The sequence below is a fragment of the Curcuma longa genome, chromosome 11 (genome assembly GCF_044706935.1).
Source record: "Curcuma longa cultivar G26 ecotype Majalengka, Jawa Barat chromosome 11, ITB_CL_G26_1.1, whole genome shotgun sequence".
Taxonomy (NCBI): Eukaryota; Viridiplantae; Streptophyta; class Magnoliopsida; order Zingiberales; family Zingiberaceae; genus Curcuma; species Curcuma longa.
In genome coordinates this window covers 32,869,925-32,896,716 of record NC_133871.1, presented here as the reverse complement: position 1 = coordinate 32,896,716, position 26,792 = coordinate 32,869,925, and the positions used below count along the sequence as shown (strand labels likewise).

At 35.1% G+C, this 26,792-nt stretch overlaps 3 protein-coding genes across 3 annotated transcripts; 2 read left to right on the top strand and 1 right to left on the bottom strand.

Moving 5' to 3' along the window:
- The first annotated feature begins 610 nt into the window (after positions 1-610).
- On the top strand, positions 611-14,160 carry LOC141838398 (putative histone acetyltransferase HAC-like 1). Its single transcript, XM_074725852.1, has 16 exons — positions 611-977; positions 1,888-1,996; positions 2,199-2,508; positions 2,585-3,076; positions 3,266-5,046; positions 6,637-6,933; positions 7,039-7,314; positions 9,726-9,854; positions 9,998-10,198; positions 10,338-10,480; positions 10,566-10,878; positions 11,096-11,235; positions 12,313-12,391; positions 12,550-12,939; positions 13,278-13,495; positions 13,586-14,160. Exons 1-16 carry the CDS (start codon positions 796-798, stop codon positions 13,698-13,700), a joined length of 5,175 nt encoding a protein of 1,724 aa, XP_074581953.1. The 5' UTR covers positions 611-795; the 3' UTR covers positions 13,701-14,160.
- A 1,807-nt stretch (positions 14,161-15,967) lies between these two features.
- On the bottom strand, positions 15,968-16,663 carry LOC141840659 (large ribosomal subunit protein uL11x-like). The gene has a single exon (XM_074728709.1). The coding sequence runs from the start codon at positions 16,616-16,618 to the stop codon at positions 16,118-16,120; it is 501 nt and encodes a 166-aa protein (XP_074584810.1). The 5' UTR covers positions 16,619-16,663; the 3' UTR covers positions 15,968-16,117.
- A 616-nt stretch (positions 16,664-17,279) lies between these two features.
- LOC141841821 (uncharacterized) lies at positions 17,280-25,833 on the top strand. The gene is made up of 15 exons (XM_074730017.1): positions 17,280-17,498; positions 17,880-18,007; positions 18,092-18,163; positions 18,237-18,350; positions 19,893-19,961; positions 20,051-20,107; positions 21,181-21,234; positions 21,324-21,386; positions 21,531-21,593; positions 21,833-21,973; positions 22,101-22,256; positions 23,417-23,497; positions 23,593-23,654; positions 23,766-23,883; positions 25,596-25,833. The coding sequence occupies exons 1-14, from the start codon at positions 17,336-17,338 to the stop codon at positions 23,845-23,847; spliced, it is 1,305 nt and encodes a 434-aa protein (XP_074586118.1). The 5' UTR covers positions 17,280-17,335; the 3' UTR covers positions 23,848-23,883; positions 25,596-25,833.
- Positions 25,834-26,792: the final 959 nt, after the last annotated feature.

The window sequence follows — 26,792 nt, the reverse complement described above, 5'->3', positions numbered from 1 at the left end:
GCATTGTTTTGATGTGATGCGTGCTAGGGTTTGAGGAAACTGGCTTTTTTTTTTTTTTTTTTTTTGCATATTTTATCTGTCTCTCTAGTGCTTCGGTTTGATGATCAAGAAAGAATGGTGGAAAGTCCAGGACTTCATCTGATTTAGATTTTTAAACTGGAATTTTGATGCTGGTCTGTTTCCTGAGTATGAGGCCTTCGTGGCATCGGCCATGCCTATTGATTTTTCCTCTCCAATTCAGGGGTCATTTATCTGTCACAATATCATTTTCTTGCATTAGTAGTGGTTCTTTACATAAAAGGTTACAATGATAAGCTTCAATTAAGCTTCAATAAAAGGTTGCAAGGATAATCTTCAATTAAGCTTCAATGTTTTACTGTCTTCAATGATTAGTGAGCTATACGGATGAGCACTTATGAGCTAAAAGGGCATATGGGGTTAATGATATATTTGTTTTTTTTTTCTGTCTTTATGCGTGTTTTGTTAGAAAATGTTTTACTTTCCATTCATTTGCAAGAAAAGATTTACTTTTCAGCATTTATTTGTTTTGTTTGCTTAGTGATTTCTTGACCTTTTCGAATTCTTTATCACTTAGGTCAGTAAGCAGAGGCTTGATGATCTTAACAAAATGCTTCTGCTGGGCTTGCGGCCAAGCATCTGAGTGTGATGCTTCCTCAGTGAAATCTTGTGTAGCTTCATCCTGCCTTAGGGTGCACTCTGATTTCTCCAGTTGTTGACAACTATGGTTGCAGCTTGTACATCTTGAGCATTATTGTACTGAAATCATTTCGGAGGATGAATACACATGCACATTTGCGTGGGCAGATCTCTAATCAGATGCCTGCCCAAACTAGCACACAAGCATCTGTCTCATCGCAGCAAATTGGAAACTTAATTGTGCAGCCAATGCAGAACCTTGGACCGCGACCTATGGATACAGAACTTCAAAATGGTCGTGCTGCTATGCAGAGGAATATGTAAGCAAGTCATAATTTTGGAACTCTGTTGATTGGTTTCACCATTCTCTATCTTTGAGTGTTGACCTTCTCACTTCACAACTTTTTAAGTGATCTTATCAAATTAGATTTTCATTTTAGGAAAAGGACTTTGTCTCAATTCTCGATCAAATTGTGATATTTATATTTGTATATTTTGGATGGTGATATATCATCGTCTGGAGAATTTTCATGGAAACTCCTAGTATGTATGGTGTATACAACAGCAATCATATGAGATAATTTGCACTATGCATGCTGTAGTTTGGTAAACTTTGACATGTATATTCTATCCATGCATAACGTGTTGTCTCGCTTCTTCATGGTGTTACGAGGTATACTGTAATATTTTTGTTTCTTAAAGAAATTGACTTAAAATGTGAAGTAATTTTAGCGAGAAGTGAGAACTGCCATTTACCTTTTCTATCATCTTGCACAGTGGCCTGGTCTATTTTAAATTATCTTACTTTAGTTCAGATCATAAAAATATCTTTGTGGTGTTATTCAATATTAACTGGCCAAGGGTTTCCTCTAAAATATTTCTATTACTATGGCAGTTTATTTGCATTACGCAGTCTAATCTGTAATTGCACTAGCTTTTGATAATGAAATGAAATTGCTAGACGGTATGATATTGCTTTGTTGTATGTTTATTATGCATGCAATTCAGATAGCCAGAATGTGTCCAACTTGACCATTTTGTGCATATATATTAATGCAATATTTCTAATTTTTAACTTTTCAAATGAAAATGTATTGACTTGATAGTTTATATATCTTAATTCTTGTATGATCCATTAAGTAATTCAATATTCTTGGCTTTATTCCTATACATTCTATCAAGACATGGCTCTTAATTTATGATAATCAGACAAATTATTTATCATAACAGATATAATATTCTTCAAAAAAGAAATCAATCAGGTCCTGAGTGGCCCCGCAGGCTACTAGAGATTGTTAAGCGTATTGAAGATCGAATCTTCAAGAATATTCCCTCAAAGGTAATTTTATGTTTCTACACAGGTTCTTTGTCTCTGTGGATTTTTTGTATAATCCAACTGTCTCATTTATCTGATTGTTGGGTTAAAAGGCTTCAATTCTCAAGTTTTTTTATTAACTGTAACAACAATTTTTCATGCAACAATAGTAGCTGTTTAGTTTTGGTGCTGATGTCTTTCTCAGACCATCTAATTTACTGAACAGGAAGTCTACTTGAATTTAGCAATGGAAGCATCTGAGCAACATTTGTTCTCCATAGTGAAGAGTGTCCTTTACAACAGTCGATCATCAAATCATATTACATCTTCCTCCTCTGTCAGTATGATACCCACTCCTAGTATTTCAAACACTGGAAATAACAATACTGGGCATTCAGTTAATTCAGAGCATCCTACATTTTCCACCAGCAATACCATTGTTGCACCTCAAACTATTTCTAGTTTTTCCAGCTTACCATCAACTGCGCATGGCCCAACTGATACCAGAGATAATATATCTTTGAATGCTTCAGATGGTAACTTTCTCTAACATTATCTAATGATTAAACTGTTAACTGTCCTATGCTATGGATTCATTCTGCTCTGGCGCAGGAACAATTTCTAATGGTTACCAGTATCAATCATCCAACTTTGCTCCAGCTTCAAGTAGTGTAATGTCTTCAATTCCTTCAACTAATGTACCAAGGCAATTTAGTCAAACAATACCAACAGCAGGATTTAATAGTCAGCAGGCTGTATCTGCAAATGTTGAATGCTCAAATGGAGGATTATCTAACACCGAATCTAATGTGGCTCCACAGTCTCTTCAACTAAAGAAATATGTGGAAAGTCAAAACATCCACACATTGCACAATATTGGTGCCCAAATAGGGGCTGGAATGAGGTTGAATGTTCTTCGAAATGGTTCCCCTCATGGATTATCTAATGGACTTGCTAATGTTGCATTGGGCTTTATTGGGAACAACATACAACTGAGTGCCCCTGCAGCATCTGAGGGTTTCCAAAGTCCAAATCCTTATTCTAGTTCCCCAAAGCCTCTATATCAGAATTTGGATCGGCAACATCATCAACCAAGGATGCCAAGTAATGTTCATGTTTTTACCATAATCAATGCAATTCATGCCTCTAGTTTTATTTTTCATGTAGTTAGTTTCCATTGCATCTATGATTGTTTAGAGTTGTATTTTTTTCCCTTTATTTCATGATTATTCTTGACTATAATTTCATTTGCTATCTTATCACATTGTGAGGATGTAGTTCTGTTTTCTGCAGCATCGATTTCTCAGCAAGGGCTATCTGTTCCGAATGGTAGTTATACAGTGAACATGAGTGATATAACACATTCTCAGATCTTTGATGGACCAGATTCATCTGGTTTATCTGCTATGAGTAACATAAATTCTGTTATGGATCAGTCAAGAACAAACCAAGGATTACTAAATCCTCATTCAGGTTTCCATGCCCCACAACATTCTCTTGATGACAATCCTCAATTGCTTGTTGATCAATCTGTCAAAATGAATCATCAGCCACCTCAGTCTATTGGAGAAAATCTTCTTCAGTCACAACACAAGGTGCAACAATCTCTTCAACAAAATAATCAAACTCGTATGCAGCTTGTTCAGAATCAACATCAGCTACCCCAAATTCGCCAACAAAGTATGCAGAACCAACTCCAACAACTTATTCCAGAGGGTGACTCTTTGAGACAGTCCTCATCAGCCTTACGATTTGGTGAGCGATTGATGTCTAATCATATGAATGTCACCTGTTCTAACACATTTTTTCCATCAACAACTCAGCAAGTCCAACCTTCAGATTTACAGACCCATTACCAGCAACATTATTCTGCTGAAGTTCAAGCTAAAAGCATTAAATTTTTAGATCCTTTGCTCAACTCTAAAGACTTTGGTGTTTCAATTTCTGAGGAATCTCAGAAGTTGTTGCATCCACACCAGCAGCCTGATGGATTTTCTAACAACTTTAGTTGTGTATCTAGTGGATCACAAGTGGAGGAACTCCTGCAGTTTGAGTGTCATCCTCAACCAATTCAGCAACCACAGGCCATAGATAAATCATCACTCCAACAACTTGAGGAGGAGCTTCATCAAAGATTGATTGGGCAAAATGAAGCTGAACGCCCTCTTCCCATTCAAGAACTGGATTCCACAAATGATCTATCTATGAAGCAACAAAATTATTCAAAACAACAGAGGTGGCTGTTGTTTCTGCATCACGCTCGCAGGTGTCCCTCAAAAAAAGGAATGTGCTTAGAAGCTAACTGTGTGAAGGCTCAGGAGTTGATTATGCATATGGATGCTTGCAGCAGTGATCTGTGCAAGTTTCCTCGTTGTTTAACATCTAAGAAACTTGTCAAGCATATTTGTAACTGTGCAACAGTGGATTGTCCTGTCTGCATTCCTGTACGTGATCGGATAGCTGAAAATTATAAGGCACATTCACGTGCATTGTCCCAGACATATTTGTTGTCTGAAACGAATAGAGATGCTGATGGGATGAAAGTAGAGATAATGCCTTCTGAAGATTCTCAGGACAATCAACCAGCATCAAAGCGTATTAAGAGTGAACACATTTCACCTATTTTTCCTAACAGCGAACCTAGCTTGCTCTCTGTCACTCCTGGAAAATATGATTTCTGGCATGTACAAGACCCAGAGTGCAAACAAACAACTTTGAAGAATTCTACTAATTCTGATTTCAATGCGAACATGGATCAGCCTTTTGGTTCTGGACATGAAAAATTACCAGTTTTTGGCACTATTAAGGAGAGTATAACTTCGAAAGACTGCAAAAAGAATGCTAATGTTTCTATCGATGTTGGCTCTTGTGTCCATCACGAAGATCCTGTGGATGATAAATTGTTGAATCGGGCTGCTGTTGAAATCAACCAGGACCACCCAGCTAACCAACCAACCGATCAAGTAACTGGAAAATCGGGGAAGCCAAAGATAAAAGGTGTTTCCTTGATTGAATTGTTCACTCCTGAGCAAATTAAAGAGCATATAATTGGTCTAAGGCGCTGGGTTGGCCAGGTTAGGTTTCGACATTGTAGTTTTCTTGTACTTTATGATATCTTCACGTAATACTTATGAGATTTCCCATCTTCTTTGATGCCATTTTGTTTGTGTCTTCTTCTACCCCGGGTTTTTGTAACAAATGATCATCTTAGAGTAACATTTTCCCTTTATCTTCACTTAATTTTGCCTTTCGTCAGTTCAGTTAATAGTATATTACTAATGATTTATGTTTGCATAGAGCTTAATGGATGTATAAGATCCATGTGACCAATTTGAAAAGTTTGGAACAAATATGGATGGATGATGATAATGATGATCATTTCAATTGATAAAGTGTTATTTATTTGAAGTGTTCAATATGTACTACATCAAGTAATCCTAATATACAATGTGGACGATGAGCTTGAATCCAGGTGTGCATTTATTTCAAATGAATATTCAGTGAAAGCATTCAAATGCCAGTTGGTACCAGTGCAGTATTATAACTGAAGTTTCCTACTTGTGCCCATTCTAGTCATCTGGTTCTGAGTTTTCTCACTGATTTGCAATACTGATTGGCAACCTATTCTGAATAATAAAACATCCATATCTCCTTAATCCCTTTATTCCAGCTTTCTATGTCTGCTTCACCAACAAAAATAAAATTAGTTCAATGCTTAATCTGAATTAAAATTTAATGAAAGTAGATAAAAGAGTAGAGAATCAAATAAATTTATAACTCAAACATTAGTGGTGTACCCTTTTATAATAAATTATTGGAAAATCAGGTGTCTTACACCTGGCAATCAAATAAGAAATTAGCATCCAAGCCTGAGCAAACTGTGAAGAAACAGTGAACTATTGATATTAGTAAACAAGATTGTTACAGCTTTTGGAATCAGTGCTCCTTTAACTATTTTATCTCATAGGCAGAAGATTACACAAATTTATTTGGACCACTTAATGCTGCAGTTAATTCCAACATATCACACTGGCATGCTCAGTCATAAGTGGAGCAATCTCAGTCTCTATCTTTGGTAAAAGCATGTTTCTTAACACTTATGGAGAAAGAATGGGAATTTCGGGGCATTTGAATATGTCTGCATTTCTTCATGATAGTTTGACAAGCATTTCCCTATTGATCTAGAGAGTCTACAATGTTGCTGCAACTTAGGATGGCGCAGGAAAGTGCAAATCCAATTTGTGTTTTACTTTGTAGATTCTCATTTGTGGCACACCATTTCTTAGACTGAATAATCTAAATATTTAACAATTTTTTTAATCAAAACACAGGAATGATATTCTTGGGGTAATACATTTCAGCACTCTACATGTTTTTTTTTTTCCTTAAGACTCAAACATGGAAGTTGATAAACTTGAATGCAGTGATGACATATAGTAAAGTCTTGAGCGAAACAACAATGATGATCTAATGATTATGCAGATCATTGCAATGCCACATAATAGCTAGTCTAAACAAACTCACTCTGATTGTTTACCACATATGGCTGTAACACGCATTGTACTTTTTTTATCAATTAAATTCATGTTTTGCAAGGATGTATTTTTTTGCCTGATACATAGTTCTTTTCCAATCATTAGTTGTTTTGGTTTCTTTTTTCTTAGAGTAAGGCCAAAGCTGAGAAGAATCAAGCAATGGAGCGCTCAATGACTGAGAACTCTTGCCAGCTTTGTGCAGTGGAAAAACTCTCTTTTGAGCCGCCGCCAATATATTGTTCCCCATGTGGTGCTCGAATAAAGAAAAATGCACAGTATTATACAGTTGGAAGTGGTGATGCACGTCAATACTTTTGTATCCCATGCTATAATGACGCTCGAGGTGACACTATAGAAGCTGAAGGATCTATATTTGCAAAATCAAAGCTTGAAAAGAAGAGAAATGATGAAGAAACAGAAGAATGGGTAACTTTGTATTATTTTTTTTCCCTTTAATTGTCTTTGTTGTTCTTTTTCATGTCTTTAATCCTACCATGTAGAAAACTTACATATGCCATTGTCCTGTTGTAGTGGGTGCAATGTGATAAATGTGAAACTTGGCAACATCAAATATGTGCGCTTTTCAATGGTCGAAGGAATGATGGAGAAGCAGAATATACTTGCCCTAATTGTTATGTGGAGGAAATAGAGAGAGGCGAACGCAAGCCCTTACCTCAGAGTTCAGTTCTTGGTGCAAAGGATTTGCCGAGAACTATACTCAGTGATCATATAGAACAAAGGCTTTTTAGACGTCTAAAACAGGAGAGACAAGAAAGAGCCAAGCAGCAGGGAAAATTTTTTGATGAGGTGAGTGGGTTAATTTTTGATTTTAGACAAAAATCATAGTTGGATCTGAATTTCTAAATTATTTGAAAGTTATTATGGGCAGTACATCCAAAACTGTTATTTATATGTGTTTTAGTGGAAGTTGGCATATGGTCCCGAAGAAATGGCCTTTGAACAGACAACATCAATTGATTATTAGATGGTGACTCCGGATGAGAGTTATATTTGACCAGCAGAGTTCTTTCTTTCCTGTTCTCAATTTATTGTGACCACTTGATATATCATTATCTTTTAGTCTTTTTTCTCTCACATAGTTGGTAGACTTGCTGCAGTCTTATTTTGTGCAATACTGCAACTTTTGGAGCTTCTAGTATTGTATCATACCTTTGTTAGTATGATATCTGACACATGATTAGATCAGAGACAATAGCCAAACTTTAGAGAAGCCTTCTGAAAGAATAATGTTAAGAAAGGACCCCCTGTTGGCAATCAAACACATTTTTGGACCGAAATTGGTATGCCATAAATTTATGTATTGGGCAAAAATGATTTTTATGCAATTCTTAGTGTCTAAATCATGCAAAAATTTGTCAGAGATGATATATCTAACCAAACCATGAACTTTCCAATTTCTAATGACATGTGTTTGGCCTTGATTGGTGATAGTAATTTTGCACTTCGTGGCCCTTGATAAACTCCCTCTTTCATCTACTAGAAGCTTGTAATTTTCATCGTATTAGATCTAATCTTATTCTACATCATATCCCAATTAAAGTTTCTCCCTTTGTGCAGTATGGTACAATTGGAAATTGTATAGCACTAATTCTCTAATCTTCTCTTGCAACAAAACATAATTTTTTTATGCTTTTATTTTAAAAGAATGGATTCTTCCTATAAAATACTGCCTAAGGAGATGATGTTCGATCTCTATTGGTAGTAGCTTCAATGAGAAGATTGTCAATGAAAGACTATGTGGTGAAGGTTGTTACTTATGGCACGGAGGATGGGCCGGTGCTAAAGGTGACAATTGTGTCTTATAAGAGTCAAGCTAGTTTGCAACACCTAAAAATGACATGTTTGGCCTATTTAACCTAATTAGCAATAATAAGATATCTATATATACAACATTGAGACGAACAATCTCACAACCAAAACTCAAAGAGAACTTAATTTTCATTGTAAAGGATTTATTTATTAGTTATTACCATATTGAAGGTTCTCCATACCTTCTTCTTTCTCTATTAATTTGCCAATAACTTTTCTTTCAGCTTTAGTACTTGCACTTCCCTTTATAGAGTTGAGAGAATACTTAAAACTCTTACAATGCTAACTCCCTATGGAAGCACTTAAAGGTACATGGCCCATGGAAGGAATTTCTAGATATAGATGATGTTTGGATCAGATGAACATCCTCAAATTGCTCTCGTGATATTTTATGAAATCCAACAACAAATGCTAGAGTTACCTTCTCTAGAGGTGCATGTGACTGAATCACTTGACACCTATGCTAGAGTTACCCACTCAATGGAGTCGAGTTTTTATTTGTGGAGAATATTGCAACTTAGAAATTTGTTATAAAAACTTTATAAGTGGTTTTTTTAAAAATCCTCTTATTTAGGAAATTAAGTGATGCAATATCAAATCGAACTCTTGAATTACATAAAAAAATTGGAAGTAAATTGATGAAACATAATAATCCCAATAAACTAGTATTAAATCAAAAAATGCTCATTAAACTACAACCACATTAAGAGATATTCCTACAAATAAAAAGTTGTCAAAATTTTTGATAGCTAAGTGGTAAAACACTCGGGGGAACAAATAAGAGGACTAATGTTCAAATCCCAATAGGGACAAATATTCTGAAGGTCATCCTTCGTGTGCACAAGGTGTGCTCCGGATTTATCCAGTAGGCGAATCAAGAGGAAGGTGGTCTACATCTAAGATTAGTTGGGTGAATCCTAAACACCTAGATTATAAAAAAAAAATAAAATAGCATAATTACTAAAATCAATTGCAAATTATTCTTGATTTTCATTATTACGTTTTTTAAGTTAGTATTTCAATTGATAATTTTCTTATTTGGGATTGTGGGTAATTTTGGTATAAGTTCATTTAGGGTATGATTTTGAATTGGTTTATTTCTTACTTTATTTTTTGTAAAATGACCCTAGTTACCCCTATTGACTCATCTTTTAACAATAAATCTTCTCCTAATTGTTATCGAGGAAATTTATTTTCACCTTATTTGTTTCTAGCACCCTTAATGAATTGAGTTTTGATGGAGCATAAATATATTATTATATTGAATTAAAATTACATATAAAATTTATATTAATTATAAATGAGTTATAAACAATTATTTTAATTCCTTTCATTTTAGATGTCTGTTTTTGGTAGTTTGAATATTACTTCTCATAATTGATGTTCAGGTGCCTGGGGCCGAGAAGCTAGTAGTTAGAGTTGTTTCATCTGTTGACAAAAAATTGGAGGTAAAGCAGCGATTTCTAGAAATATTTCAGGAGGAAAATTACCCTAGAGAATTTCAATATAAATCCAAGGTACAAAAGCTAACTAGTTGAACACTGAATTTTCTTCTTTTTTTCTCATTCAAAGGAAGAGAAAAAATCAATTTCAAGTAAAAAAAATAGATTAAGCATATGATTGAAGTTGAAAATTTTAAGCTAGCTTGTGTTTTTTCCAGGCCATACTGTTATTTCAGAAGATAGAAGGGGTAGAAGTATGCCTATTTGGCATGTATGTTCAAGAATTTGGTTCTGATTGCCCTTTCCCAAATCAGCGCCGTGTCTATCTTTCTTACTTAGACTCTGTCAAGTACTTCAGGCCTGAAATCAAAACAGTGGCTGGAGAAGCTCTACGAACATTTGTTTATCATGAAATTCTGGTACACTAGCACCAATACCCTTTTGTAAATTTATATTCATCTTTGCATCAATTCCTTTTTCTTTATTCTAAAAACAAATTTATAGTTTCACTATTTTCAAGTATTTTTGTGAGCCGTGTGATTTATTATGGTTCTGCAGATTGGTTATCTTGAATATTGCAAGAAACGAGGATTTACCAGCTGTTATATTTGGGCTTGTCCTCCTTTAAAGGGAGAAGACTACATATTGTACTGTCATCCTGAGATTCAGAAGACACCCAAATCTGACAAACTGAGGGAGTGGTAAAGCTTGGAGTCATTCCAGCTATTCTTTCCTTTCGGCTCTTATAGCTGCACTATATTGTTTATTTATTTTGACGTTTTTTAGGTACTTATCCATGCTTCAAAAAGCTGTCAAGGAGAATATTGTTGTCGACCTGACTAATTTGTACGACCATTTCTTCGTAACCACGGGGGAGTGCAAGGCCAAAGTAACTGCAGCGCGTTTGCCATATTTTGATGGAGATTATTGGCCTGGTGCAGCTGAAGATATGATCAATCAACTTCGTCAAGAGGAAGATGGTAGAAAACAGATGAAGAAAGGAAAAACCAAAATGACACTTACAAAAAGGGCTTTGAAAGCTGCTGGTCATACTGATCTATCTGGAAACACCTCTAAGGATGTTTTATTGATGCAAAAGGTATTCTTTTCTTCTCAGCCGGGTGTTCCACCATTTGGCTGGTGGCTGCAGAATTTTCAATTCAGAACTCATCTTATATTATTTTTTTTTTTTAAAAATTATAATCTTTCTAGTTGGCAATGTCAAATTGATCACTGATCTTTGCTTATTTCTTCAAGAATTATTTCCATTAGAAAGTCTATGCATCCAGTTTTAAATGTATTTTATCTTTACACAGCTTGGAGAAACTATATCCCCTATGAAAGAAGATTTTATAATGGTTCACTTGCAGCATTCTTGCACACATTGTTGCATCCTAATGGTGTCTGGGACACGATGGGTTTGCAATCAATGCAAAAATTTTCAACTTTGTGACAAGTAAGTTCATTTCTAAAAGAAACAATCTTATGTCTTTTTTGACAAGTAGCATGTATTTGATCACAATCAAAGAAAAAAAAATGCAAAACAAGTGGCCTAAACATAAGGAGATGGAACTGGTCTAGATTTTAGAATATATAATCTATACATAGATATGTGTACTTAAATATGTGTGTTCATGTGTGCGATATAAGCTACGAAGAGTATGTCTGTTGAGTATATGTAACTAGGATGGTTTGGCAGAGACTTTTCTTCTAATGTCGACAAGCAATTTCCATATCAGTTAGTACTGTTGGCTTCTGATGCAATTTTGTATGCGCAAATTTATAATAGAAAAATTAAAGTAACAAAGTGTATTACATATTGCAACCATTGTATGAAAACCAGCAGAGTTTAAGGTGGGTCTTACTGTTCATCTTTCAAACTCATAATGTTCATTAAGATATATTATTCTTATTTCTTTTACCTTTTTCTACTAGTTTGTGCCGGAACTTGTTTCAATACTTGTGAAATTGAGTATTTTTTGTTGTGTGATGACTTTGTGATCTCATCACATGTACAATATTGTATTTTCAAAAAGGAAACCGACCTTGAAACATGTAGTAATTTCATAAAAGGTTTGAAAGACCTTTCTTTTGGAGAAAGGGGGAAAGGAAAGGAAAGGACAAGGAACTTGCTTGCACATTATTCTGTGTTGCAACATGCATCAGTTTTGATACTTGGACTCTTCATCTACCCCTTTGTACATATGTCTGACACTGGTACTATGAGTCAACACCTAGCATATCTATTGATCACTTGTAAAGATTTATAACAACAACAATAATAATTTTGTACTCATAACATAACATATAGAATAAATTATGCAGTTGAAGGAGATAAAACTTTACCTCATTATATTCATCAGTGCTGCTTGATGGTTTCAGATATTATCTTTCAATTGCTGCAGTTAGAATCAATTCCAGTGGGAAAAATGAAATTGAACTTTTTGAATATGCGCTTAACATCCATCCACAGTTTTTGTAAAGGAGCCACAAATGTTGGATCAGGGGCTGATTGGTTACTAATGGTTTGCAGGTGTTATGAAGCTGAAGGAAAGGTTGATCAAAGGGAAAGACATCCTACTAATAGTAGGGAAAAGCATATGTTATATCCAGTGAGTTCTTTTAATAGAAGGCATTTTCAGTGTTTCAGCATTATCTTTCTTTTGTGTGGATTCACTTATCATCAGACTTGCATCCTTACATGCTTAGTATTTGCACTTATATTTTTTGTTGCCAAAATCGTGACCATTAACACCTACATACCACATAGGTTGAAATTGATGATGTTGCTGATGATACAAAGGATAGAGATGAGATACTAGAAAGTGAATTTTTTGACACTAGGCAAGCATTTCTGAGTCTTTGTCAAGGAAATCACTATCAGTATGATACTCTACGCCGTGCTAAGCATTCATCAATGATGATCTTATATCACCTCCATAATCCTACTGCACCTGCATTTGTAACCACATGCCATGTTTGCCGTCATGATATTGAAGCTGGTCAGGGCTGGCGCTGTGAAACTTGTCCAGATTTTGATGTATGCAATGCTTGCTATCAGAAAGGCGGCATTCACCATCCTCATACTTTGACTAATCATCCAACAAATGTTGAACGTGATGCACAAAACAAAGAAGCTCGAGCAAAGCGCGTCTCGCAGGTACTTTTGGAGTTTGCCCAAAACCTTAAGTGAAATTGTGTTATAATGGCGAACATGTCTTCATTTATATTCTTGTTTATTACCAATAATGTGGCAAATGTGCGGCATAATATTATTTTCATAGTTATGGTCACATCTGCCTTTTTGTTTTCCACAAGTGCTAATAGAGTTTCACTATCCCTTTTTTTCTAAAAAATGGAAGCAACAGTTTCTAATTCCAGCATACAATTTTTTTTTATGACTATCCACCATGCATGAGTTTTCAGCAACCACTAAAATTTTGCTCATAATTTGTCGTTAGTAAATATCATCCTGACTGAATTTCTTCTATTTTGCAGCTTCGGAAGATGCTCGATCTTTTGGTCCATGCATCTCAGTGTCGATCTCCACAGTGCCAATATCCAAACTGCCGGAAAGTTAAAGGTCTTTTCCGTCATGGTATTCAATGCAAGATACGTGCTTCAGGTAGTTGTGTTTTATGCAAGAGGATGTGGTATCTACTGCATGTGCATGCTCGTGCATGTAAAGAATCAGCATGCACTGTACCTCGATGCAGGTACTCTCGTTACTAGTATTATTCTGACTTGATGTTGTCACTTCAACGAAGCAAAACATAAATTTAAAGAACTCTTACTTACCTTTCCAGAGATCTGCGAGAACACTTTAAAAGATTGCAACAGCAATCCGATTCCCGGCGTAGGGCTGCGGTAATGGAGATGATGAGACAGCGTGCTGCTGAGGTTGCTGCAAACTCGGGATAACAAACTGTGATCATATTTCATTCGATTTCTTGAATCATGCCATATGGCACGGCTAAACCAGTCAGTGGGGGTTTTGGCAACTGAGTCATCAGAGTGACGAAACAATGGCACGAGGTGATCCGCTCATACGAAGTGGATCTCCCACTTCGCCTGCTGTGTCTGCTGCAGAAAGTCCAGCACGGTGCTAACATATTCTTTCGATACCTAAACTGCTGGAGATGTTCCTTCGATTCAGCTTACAGCAGTTAGTTCATCGTCAATGGTTGGTGGTTGTATTATAGATGTTGTAGTTCATCTTTTCTAGTTCCAAAGTAGTCATATCTAGTTCCTAAATATTGAGGTTTAGAGAAGAATGAAGATGGATGGTTCTGGCACTGGTTCGTGCCCGTCCCTTTTGTACAATGTATATATACTACTTGAAAATTGAAAATAAGAGAAATCTCGTTGTCCTCTTTTTTCTGTGTTTTTTCTCTGCCAACCGACTAATTAATTTGGATTGCAAATTGAACTAATTAATTTTGGAGTAATAAAATGAAAGCTCTTGTCTGATGTTAGAGTAATAAATGAAGACACTAGTTTGTTTAAAAATGAAGATGCGTATACATTTAAAAATTATAATAAATGTATCTAATCAAATTATATTAAAAAATATCTTTCTAAAAAAAATGCATACTATGCAATTTTGATGTATACAATAATTAAAGTTATATATTTTGATTTTTAAATAAAAATTTTATTATTTTTTAACAAATATGGATAGTATAACATATATATATATATATATATGGACTAAAATATTTCAAAATTAAAATCAAATTTAAATTTCTCTCACTTCAAAAAATTATAGTTGACCATTAGATGTTTTCATGTTATATGATTTTATTTTATTATTTGAAATTGTATAGGATCATAAAAATTATATTTTTAAACATAAAAAATAACTTTTTAAAAAATAAGATCCAAAATTTTATCATTAAAAAAAAACAAATGCATCATTACATCCTTAAAATCAAGATCTATGAAAACGTTTTTATTTCTTTTGGGTTAAAATAACTTATTTGTCCATCAAACAATTTTTCTCAAAACAAATTGATGGGCAATCAAAAAATTTGATGGATCAATACATTTTGAATATCCAAAACTAAAAGCATATTTAAATTTCTCATGAGCTGAAAAACATATATCTAATATCATTTTATGATTTAGAAATCATTCGGTCTATTCAAAAACCTAATTAATTAATATTGATTTGATAAAATTATTATAATAAGAAATAAAACTGAGAGCAAATGCACCTTTTTTTTTTTACGAGAACAAAGCGTGCGATACAGAATTCATTGGAGCAATGACCGGATGACAGTGAACAACATGAGAAGTCAGTTCGAAGAACTAAATATCTGAAATTATGAGCAGGAGCTACCAATTAGGATTCTAGTAACTATGTATAGAACCTAGTCGCACCAGTCATCGTCAATCAAAAAAATTACCATAAAGAGCTTTCTAAATTGGATGGAGAGGACAAATGGAAGAGAATTCAAGTTCTCTTTCACTTGAGAACAAAAAAGAAGTGATGAATGGAAATGATAGAACCTAATTACTTGAGAAATAAAATTTCCCAACACGATAGAATTGAAGCAAGGGTGGCATTTCTTGTAAGATGGGAGTGCTTGACAAAAGGAAACAAAACGAGCTCAAATTTATGCAGATTGTATGAATTTGTTGCAAGCTGAAGCAAAAGGTTGAAAATATATATTGGTGCAGATTCGAAAAAAAGGGTGTTTGGTAATAATTTGTAGGAGAAGAGGAGATAAGAATTTCTCCAATCTTAGATTTAAAGAGTAAAGGAATTGCAACTGATTCAAAAAAAAAAAAAGTAACTTTCATCTTTGGGAGTAATAGAACTAGCAGTGATCACTTCATTTCATCCTTCTCTATCATCAATCATCAAAAGAAGTAGAAACAGATCATAAATTAATCAAAACTCAGACCTAGAGTTATCAAGGATACACAACATGCATGATCGGACAACCTTAGTCTAACACTATCATTAATCAAGAAATATGAATGGGAACCAAGCAAAAATCTCAAGGCCACCAAAACAAAAGGCTTTTAAACTTACTATAGAATATCTAGTAACAGAAATATTTCATCAAATGGGGAAAAAAGACATCGGTTCATTTGGAAAAGAACGGACGAAGTCGCATATCTTCAACAAAATCAGATCATAGACAAAGGCATTTTTAAATGCACCTTCAAACATGAATAGAAACTACAAAAATGAAGCACATTATTTTTGTTGATAAATAAAAGTTTTGATTTCAAATGTAACTAAGATCAAATCCAACAAAACTACATTAGCTAAAGAGCAAAATAAGTGATTTAAAGCAAAATGATCTAAGTGCAAAATTAAGCTAAAATCACTCAAGAGGAACCTCTTCGTCACCATCCGAGATCTGCTGCTGAAGGTCCTTGGGGTCCTTGCCGTCGACCGTGCAGCCTACGGAGACGCAAGTTCCAAGAATCTCCTTGATAGTGCCAGAGAGGTCCTTTGCCATGGATCTGGGGCGCATCACCCTTGCGATCTCGATGACATCGTCCAAAGTGATGTTTCCGTTGTGCTTGATGTTCTTGGTCTTCTTGCGGTCCCGCTCGGGTTCCTTGAGGGCCTTGATGACGAGGGCGGCAGCGGAGGGAACGACGGAGACCTTGGCCTGGCGGTTCTGGACAGTGAGCTTGACGGTGACTCGAAGGCCCTTCCAGTCTTTGGCTGTCTCCTTGGCGATGTCCTCTCCGACCTTCTTCGGGGAGAGACCCAAAGGGCCGATCTTGGGTGCAAGAGAGCTGGCTGCGCCGACCTCACCGCCGGTGACGCGCACGTAGACGTCGACGACCTGGGTCGGATCGAGTTTGGGCGGCATCTTGACGGCGGCAGCGGACCGAGGCGGATGAAGTGGGAATGGGTGCTAGGGTTTTGGAAGTCGAATGGCCGCAAGGGCGAGTATTTGTAGCGTCGCCCTTGCCGGTTCATGTATTCAAACCGGTTCTGACGTCAGATTCACGTCAACACTTGCCTCGTTACCGGCCCAATTCAACATATTCTATACGTCTATCCGTCCGATGAGAATCAGACGGTCTAAGTCGCACAGCAGGACCTCTCGGGCACCTTCACGGAGACCCACAAGATCGACGGCTATCCACAATAGTCCCTACACGTGTCCGTTTTGGGTAGAACGTGGATCTCTGGTCTTTCTGGTAGACACCGGTACTTAAACGGCAACGATTTCGCTACCCACGGCTTCCTCCTCCAACTCCATGTGGGTCCCTACAAGTTACCAATTGACCGTCGGGTAAATTGTTGATTTGGCCAAAAGTCAATTTGAAAAATAAAAGTGATCGCAGTGTTTCACATTGATTCTTACCTCTACAGGAAGATTCGGGACTGCTGGGTCCCGGTCGGACTTGATGACTCCGCTCCAATGCGCTCATCTACCCACAAGCAGGTACGCCTCTGATTGGTACAAACCTAATTGCCCCATTAAATATCGACGGCAATATTCATTTCCTCCCTCGCACGGTCGCTCTCGTCACCGTCAGGCGAATTGGTTTTGCTGTTTGTGAGGAGGAAATCCTCGATAATGGCGGCTTCGAAATTGCTGATCGCTTCAATCGCCATCATCCTTTTGTTCGTGGGGGTCTGGGCGGACGCGCCGAGCCAAGAGGAGGTCGTGGAACCCGAAGACTCGGATTCAGGGCTGAAGCTAGAGTTGGAGCAGCTTAGGAAGAAAATCTTTACCTTAGGTCAGCGTGGTCTTCAATATATGGATCATATTTCTTTAAAGTTAGTGTTTTTGATTTAGTTATTTGGTTTCTATTGTATGAAATATACGTATAACGGTAGATTTTATTTTATTTTCGTTGTTTATTGGTTGTTTATGGGAATCTGCCTATAAGCTACCCCTCAGTCTTGTTTCGTGTATCGTAAAGGTGTTTTCTTAGTCGCACTTTTGCTATTATTGCCAATTTGATTTTACCTTCTTCTTTGCCGTGAATTTCACTTCTGGTCTTTTCAGTGATTATTTATTCATATGTAATGCATGTCTTTGTCAAATGGAATCTGAGAAAAGTATAATCCTCATATGTTTTTTGTATGATTGATTTCTGTGGTTTTTCCCACCACAGAATCTAGTAATTTGGGTAAAGAGCAAGAATCGAAGAGCAAAGATGAGCGGATCACCTATTTGGAGAATATCATGAAAGAAAAGTCGATGACCATAGCATCATTACAGAGTGACATTGTATTGATCCAGGTGAGCTAAGTTTATGATGAGCTTAGTAACTCTGTTACTTGTCAGCGGGCAACTTAGCCATTAGGTTTTCTTATGACCGTGTAGAAAAAGGGAGATTTAGATGCAAAGGAGATTGTTAAAAAGGTACAAGCTCGAGTTGATGAACTTGAGGAGCAGGTTTGACACTACAGATTCTTCAATTCTGGAGTATTCAGAATTTGAATGATTCTAATGTGCATTGTCATGGCAGGTTGAAAAACTAAGAACTGAGATCAAATTAAAAAATTCAGAGAGGGATTCTTTGGATGCTCGGGCCAATGAAGCTGAAATGAAAGTGAAAGATCTTAGTTTGAAGTTGAAAAGTGTGAGTTCTTGTTGCTAATTATTTTTGCTTGTCGCTGCCTTTTGTTGAGATATTGTTCTTTCATGTTTTGCATCCTTCATTTTAATTTTTCTTTAATGTGTTGCTTGTCCCTACCAACCTTGCTTAAGTCATTGTTTGTTTTACTCGTTATACCCTGTTTCTGGATTGTACATTATTTTTTTGGTCTTTCACTGCTATTTCTCAGGATAGTTTCTGACATTAAGAATGCTAGTGGAGGATTCTGATTAGCATGTTATGTTGGATTATTACTCTAGGGTACTACCCAAACAAAAACAAAAGTGCAAAATGAGAAATGAAACAGGCAGTGCAAAATGAGAAATAAAACAGCCATGAAAATCATATCTACTAAAAAAATGATGCTCATATATTACAAATCTGTTTCAGTATGCATCGTACTCCATCCACACCCCTCTTATAAAAGTACAACCATTCTTTCCAACAATTTGCATCACTGGAATGACCTTCAAGCAGGCCAAAAGAGGCCAGACTATCCAAAATATCCTCTTTTTCCACTTCTATATAAAACCCTCAAACATGTTGAACTAATTTTTATCCTAATGATCAAGACTACATCTCAAAACACAATCAATATGGATAGATGATTCATGCTGTTTCTCTTTTGTTTGGGGTTCGTTGTTGATTTGTTACACTGCATGCAATATTTGACAGTGTGTGTGTTACACAAAAGAGAGGACCTTGTTGTTAGATAATACAATCATGTATCAGATTGTAATTCGAGTCCTGGCGATTGCCTTTTAGAAAAATAGAATTAATTTTTTTACCATTATGTAGAGGTATAATATGACAATTATTAGTTATGAATTGCTAGAGTTAGTTTAATAATGCTAGAATATTGTGGTTTTGGACCCAAAATTTAGTGACTGAGCTATGATTAGCATTGTTGGATCATGTCTCTTCAATATTAGTATGTAATCTGCAATTCATGGAGACCAATTTGTTATTTGTTAACAAGGTTGGACATGAAATGTCACACAAACACGATACAACAACACAAGTTATAGAGACAACCAGATGATGACCCATAACCTTTATGACAATGTGACATGATTCGACTCATTTGTCAAATAATCTTTTCTTAACGAACACTAACAACTGTTTACATCATACAATCAATTTATTATTAACTCATTTTAAATTTGTGAAACTATTTACAAATAATTAACTAGTTTTATATTGTTCTTACCTGCTTCTATGAAATCAATTATGATCCAATCAGCATAACACAAATTGCTAGCCTACTTTTTCATAGGAGCAAATCTGTTGCTTCGAGTATCTATAATTTCTTGCTCAAAGGATAACAAGTCCAGCAAAAGGTTAGGTATGTTCTAGTGTGTCAAGGTCAAAGGTGAAGCAGTTTTGTCTCTTACAACCATGAACTTGTGCATTATTTTTAGAAAATAGGCATAGAAATTATATACTTCCTGTGCATATCAACAGATATAGTAATGCTGTATTATTTCCAATCACTTGGCTGTAACTTTTCACCGTTGGCCCTTGTAGCTTCAAAAGACAAATGATGAGCAAAAACGTAGAATTCAAAAAACTGAGCATGCTCTTCAGGTGGCAGAGGTTTGTGCTATCAACAACTATTCTTGAAAACACATTGTTACACAGGCTTTACAAGATGCTATTTATATAAATCATGGAACCTTCTTTAGGAGGAGCTTCTAAGAGTACACTTGGAAGCAACAGCTAAGTCAAAGGAATTATCACAGGTAAGAAGTCTTAGCAAATCATTGTAGAGTTAATTCTCAGCATTGCTTTTCTTACAGTGTATAAGTATTTAGCTTGTTTGATCATGGAGTAGATATTTCTTACAGGATCAGCTCATGGATCTCTAACTTTTCAAAAATATATTTCTTTGTATTTTTGCTAGAAATGTCTTGATTTCAGACATAAAAAGTATGGTCTTAACTAATCAAGTGTTCCTTTTGCATTGCTAATTTGCTATTTTTAATGGACAACAGAAATTATTAGGATGAGTATTGAGGTTTCATCCTTGGAAAGGCATGATGCATGGATGCTTGCTTTGTGTCCATTAAGGCTGGTCATGTCTTAATGCTACTAGCTTCCTTTCATTGTACTTGTAATACTTGTCTGGCTACATGATGAGTTCAATCAACAAGTCTCAACCTGCAATTTGCACATGATCTCATCTTTCTTTCTATTGGAATATTTGACACAATGACTTAGATTGTTAAGAATATTTTGCTTGAGGGAGATGCCTTCCTGCATGGCTAATCGAAAAGGTCAGTCGAGGCTGGATAGTATGATTTATGCTTGAAATCTGTTAAACTGCTGCTAGATATGATGTCAAAGAGTGGATCTTGTACAAGTTCATTGAGATTGAAAATTGATTGATATCCTGTGAACATATGTTCAAAACCTCTTTCATAATAATGTGAATTCTGGACAAGACTTCACCTGGGGCTTAATATTATCCTGTAATGTTTATTTTTTGTCTCTCCAATTTGCCTTCGCATGATAATTCACTTAAATGGAAAAGTGGTCAGCTTTGACTATGTATATCAGTCTATTCAGATGAAATTTGATTTGAGTTCTTGTGTCAAAAACTAGACATTTTTGTTGTTGTTGGTTTTGTGGCATATCATTGATGTTCTGCTTGTGCAAGTATGCATTCTGTGGTATGCTGCCATGTCTCACATAAGGCATGGGTTTGGTATTCAGTTCTTTAACATTTGTGACTTCTTTTTAGTCAATTTATTTTATATAATAACAAAACGTAATAATTGAGCTGGAGTCAAAATTTTGTGTTTCTTGCTTTCAGGCTCATGGAGCATGGTTTCCTCCTTGGCTTGCTACTCATGCCAGTTACTATAAGGTGATTGTCTTAGAAATTTGATGGAGTGTTCGAGAGATACCATATGCATGTTAAGAGACTCCAATATGTCTTTGATATGTCCCTTTCAGGAACTTTCAACGACTCGCTGGAAGGAGCATGGACAACCAGTATTAGATGTCTTACTTCAAAAGGTGCTAGTTTTTCACCTGTACTATTTTTTTTTCTCTATTGAATTTGTTTGTCAATTCTTGCTTTATCGCCATGAATGCATGGCACATATTATATTACTATTTAGTTTTCTCTTACTTATCAATTTTGTGGAAACTTTTCTCAAGGTATCAGAGAAATCGATTCAAGCACAAAAATTTATGGAACCACATTTTGAATCTGCCAAAATTGTAAGTAGCCAACCAATGATTATTTTCAGTATCTGAATTATGATAATTCTTCTTATATTTCAGTGTTGCTTGATTGACAATCCATAAGCAAATTATATAAATTTGGTTTAGTTTGCATTTGGCTTTGGTTCGGATTATTTATCAGTTCACTACTTTACCAACTTTCTTTTAAGCTAGTTGATATTTTAGGCAGGATTTATTATGTTTCTAAATTATTTCGTTTCCTTGAATTTCTGAAGAAATGGGTGTTTCTTGTGTCAAGCACTGAACCTTATGTGCATACTGTGTCAAGTAAAACAGTGGAAATTTATCACACAGCTAAGAGTACCATATCCAGCTATGTAGCCAAAGTACAACAAATTTCAGATCCTTATTTCCAGGTACTCATGGTATTATTTCAACCGGGATGCTTATATAGACATGCCTCTGTATCAATTTGTTATTACATGCTCTATTTTTTTGTTTTTTGACACACTGTGCTATGTAAATTTCCATACCTTGTTTCAGGCTGCCAAGAGATTTTCTCAACCATATGTAAAACAATTTGATACTATTACCAAACCACATGTTGAAAAGGTGCGAGTTGCTTTCAGTCCCTATAGTGACCGTGTGATTCATGCTTATGGAAAATTTCTTGAATCAGCAACAACTTATCACCGGCAGGTAATTTCTGCTTACAACAATTCATAGTGTTTTATTTGATTCCTTGTCATTAAAAAATTGACTGCTTACCAAAAAGGTAATCTTATTTGCTTAGCATACACACATTCGCAGTCCGGAAAATGGGCTTGGATGAACTGAAATTGCAATTTTGTTTATATATTTGCTTGTTTGTGTGGTTTATAGTGGCTCAACCAGAATTTGAGCTTAATTTAACCTAGATGCTTTAGTTTTCTTTCTACTAACCAGCTTATTAATTTAGCAATAATTTATGAGAATAAGACCAACAAACAAATACCTTATCAGGATAATGTTCCTTCTCACTTACCCAAGGGCATTTCCAATATCTGGAATCTTTCATGATCTATTTATTTTATATACTTCATGTAGTGCAATAGGGGATAAAATGAGTTAATTTGTTAAATGTACCCATAATCACCACTAACTCCATGTTTTTTAATCATATATATTATAAGGCGATATCATATTAGATGATGAATTGAATTATTCTCTTCTTGAAACCTCTCTTCTTTTTATGTTCTCTGTTCTCTTCTATTTTTTTTTCCATTCCCTCTTCTGTTCTTCCTTTCTCTATCTTCTATCTTCTATCTTCAATCTTCATCAATTTGATGCCAGAGCCCATCACAACCCTTATCAGCTGGCCATCACAGACAATTATCTGCTTCTTTGGCTTTGTACCATGTTCACCTTGATTCCTGTTCACCCTTCTCTCCTTGTTTTGTCTGCTTCCATCCTAGATGCCACCATCCCAATTTCCTCCAAGGTTTTGTTTGTATGGGCTCCATAGTTCATAAGAGGTAGATACAGCAGATATTTGGATATGGATAAGACCTGACACCATATCTATGTTTTCACCCTCTCAAGGTCCTCGATATTAGTTAGTGTCAGTAACCATTACCTGTGTTCCTAGATATCTACTTTTGAATGGTTAATGCATTTGTATGGACATCTTGGCATCTTTCTTGAATAATCTGGCAATAGATCCTTCAAAGACATTTGGGCCATCTGTTTTGCTCTCACATACTGCTTAAGGTTTCCTGCTTTTCTTTCATTTACAACAATGGGTTTATTTATAAGCAGATGTGCACACTTCTTTTTTATTCTGTTTCACTGCCCAGATGATTTATTCAATCCTGTTATAGGCCCAAGTTGGCATTCAGGAATACTTCAAGAAATATGAATTAGCAAAATTTCTTGCTACCAAAGAGTTGGTGTGGTTTATGGTACTTCCTTTTCATCCCTGATTTCCACTTATACTTGAATTATTGCAATCAAAAGAATTTGTTGGCAGCTATGTAACAATGATTTGGATGTGCAGGCCTCTGCTCTTTTGGCATTACCAGTTTTCCTGGTATACAAATTTTTGTCAGATGTTTTGGGGTCAGTTTGATTCTTTTACATTCTTCCTTATCCAGTCCATTACATCCATCTATCACATAGTTTAAATGACAACAATTTTGTTATCTTATATATTCTTTTTTTCATAATCAGTTCTAAGAAAACAAAAACAACAAAAAGTTCTCATGCAACCCGACCACATCGCAAGCCTAAGCACAAGCATACTGAGAAGTAAAGTTTGTCCTGGGTTGTGCTTCTTATACTCTTTAAGGTAAATCCCCTGGTTCCTTCTTGTTGATGCATTTCACGTACTGAAGTTGGGTAAATGCAATCTATTTGTATCAACTGTTTGTAGCTTGTCTTTATCAACAAAAGTCTCCCATATCTCAATTTTAAGAAGTAACAATTATCCCAGTCTTTCATTATGTAACAAGTGATCACAAATAACTTAGTAGTGAATTTACGCAAGTTTCATCAGATATTCTATAAAACAATTTGTTTATATAATGCTCTTCTACTGTGCCAGAATGCTTTTGAGTTGTAACTTGAAATTATGTAACAAGTATCTGAAAGCTTATGAAACTGTAGAAGTATGAAGTGAGGATTGAGATGTTTGAGAAACAGAGGAAGTATGAGATGAGAGTACAGAAGTTTGAGAAACAGAGATAAACCTTGGGTAAATACTTTGTCAAATCTTTTTACTTTCATCAGGATTGTAACAGAGTAGAGTATGATTGATGACTGAAATTTTGAGTCACAAATCTGGAGATGATGATTCTGTTTTGATGGAAAACAGTGGACATCTTCAAATGAAACATCACTGGTAACAGTGTGAATATATAAATTGGTGACTTTCCTAATAACATGGTTGTCAATATGGCATTGGCCATAAAAAACTTACGATATCGGTTACATTGGATTGATAGGATCAGTGGGATCGAAATCAAGGAGAAACAATTAAAAAAATAGAGAAAAAGATATGAAGGAACCAAATAATTTTGTTTAATTAATAAGATATCAAAAGGCATTTAAAGAATATAAGAATAATGCATCTTATATTAACTATGCTTATTGATATTACAAAAGTAATTTTTAAAAAAATATTAATTAATATGATTTTAACTAAACTTGTTTTTAATTAAATCTGATTTAGTCAAATCTGATATTAAATAATTAAGTAGTTATAGGCACCCTTGAAACTCATACCACCATTCAGACTAGCCCTACACACCCATCTGTCATCCTACTTGCGAGGCATATGGATTGCTTGAATTGTGCTCACCAGCTTAGGACCAAACAACTCATTCAATCATGCCATACTCCTACAGAAAGACCACCACCTCAAAGGGACTAAATCAATCCATGGATCATCCCAAACATGCAGTTCTCACCATTGCCACTGAGCTTAATCAAATAATCCCTCTGTTCCATCCTTGGGCTCTCAATACACTTAATATGACCAAGAAGAAGAGCCACTCCTACCTCTAACCATGGATATGATACTATATTTTTTTCTCTCAAAACATTAGGCCAACAGGAGGGGTCTCAGAATTCAGAATTGGCAATATTTTCATAGCATTCAGAGAGGGCTACCACAGCGGCCAGGTTAACATACATGCACATTAAAAGGTAGTTCTTCCAATGAATTAACTATTGCTTTCACGCTTCTTTTCTCTTGATAACTTTGGATGCAACTGTGGCAAGCTTTTCTTATCTCCAGAACGAATAAATCTCAGTTACCAACTTTTTTTTGTTTGTGTACATTTCATTTGATCACATTGTTGGTATTAATTAGCTGTTCTTTTTATTCTTGTTTCAGATTAGTTCTATCAGATATTTTATAAATTTGTGAATAAAATCTATCTATTTTTACATAATAGATACCTGAGCAAATTTGAATTCGTGGATTAATTTTCTATTCAGTCCCTGAATTTATCTTCTTTTCTCTACATGCTTAAAAAAAGTTTCTCTGTTTCTATGCAGATGGACAAATGACTCGTAGTTGGTCATGCACCTTATTCCTACTTAGATATCCACCGAAAATTATCAGGAGTTAGCAGTCCTATTCTGCAGATGAATTAAGATAATACATTAAAGATTTTGTTGCAAAGATGACAGAGGGCATGAAATATTCGATCATTGGATATTTACAAATTCATTCTTGCTCTTGGATTATATGTAAAGACTTTCTGCCAAGAGTTCCTCTTCTTATGTTGGATTATTACTGAGGTGTCCATTCAGATGAATACATTGAGAAGAAAATATTTGTAATATACACCTCGTATTAAACTGAAGCAACTCATCCTAGAAATACTCACTGCGCGATGACTTCGGTGGAAAGTGATTTCTTTCTTACACTTACACACGCCAAAACGGTGGGATACAAAAAACAGGTGAAATTTTTTAATATTTTTCGTTAATAGAATTTGCTTTAACTTGCAGATATATAGGTTGATCTTTTAATTAATACAAAATAGCCATATCCTATCATCAGTTTATTAATTTAGTGCACTGGCTTTGCCATCTACACATGGGTTTAGTCGTAGTAGTGATGCATCACCATGCTTTATTGGGGTTCCAACATTTTTTTAATTTATGGAATCTTACCTACTATACATGAACTTGATGCCACCCTCACGCATTAAGTCATCAAACTTAATAATAGAAGGGAGAAAAGACAATTTAAGAAAGATAGTTTGAAGGAAAAAAATAATCCAATAATTTCTAAGATATTTTAAGAAAAACACAATGCATTATTTTCAATAGACAAAAATTAAAAGAGGTGTTCATCATTTACAAAATCATCATATGTGCATTCTATTTTCAATTAAAGTTAAATGGGCATCTCATTTAATGCAAAATGTTTAAAATGTTTTTATATTATTTGATTACTTGATGTATAAAAGTTGGTTGATAACTTTTATAATAATAATTTTATATCATTTTAATTTTATTTTTCTTAGTGATAACATTATTAAAATAATATTTCAACAAGCAAAATAAAAGATAGAGATTTTATAATATTTATTACATTTTAAATGAATATTATTTAATCATGTTTAATCCTGTAGAAGTTAGTATGTAACTTTTATAATATGTAGAAATTAATACAACAAATGATGGAGATTCTATAATACTTACTATATTTTAAATGAACATTATATAATCACGATCGATCGT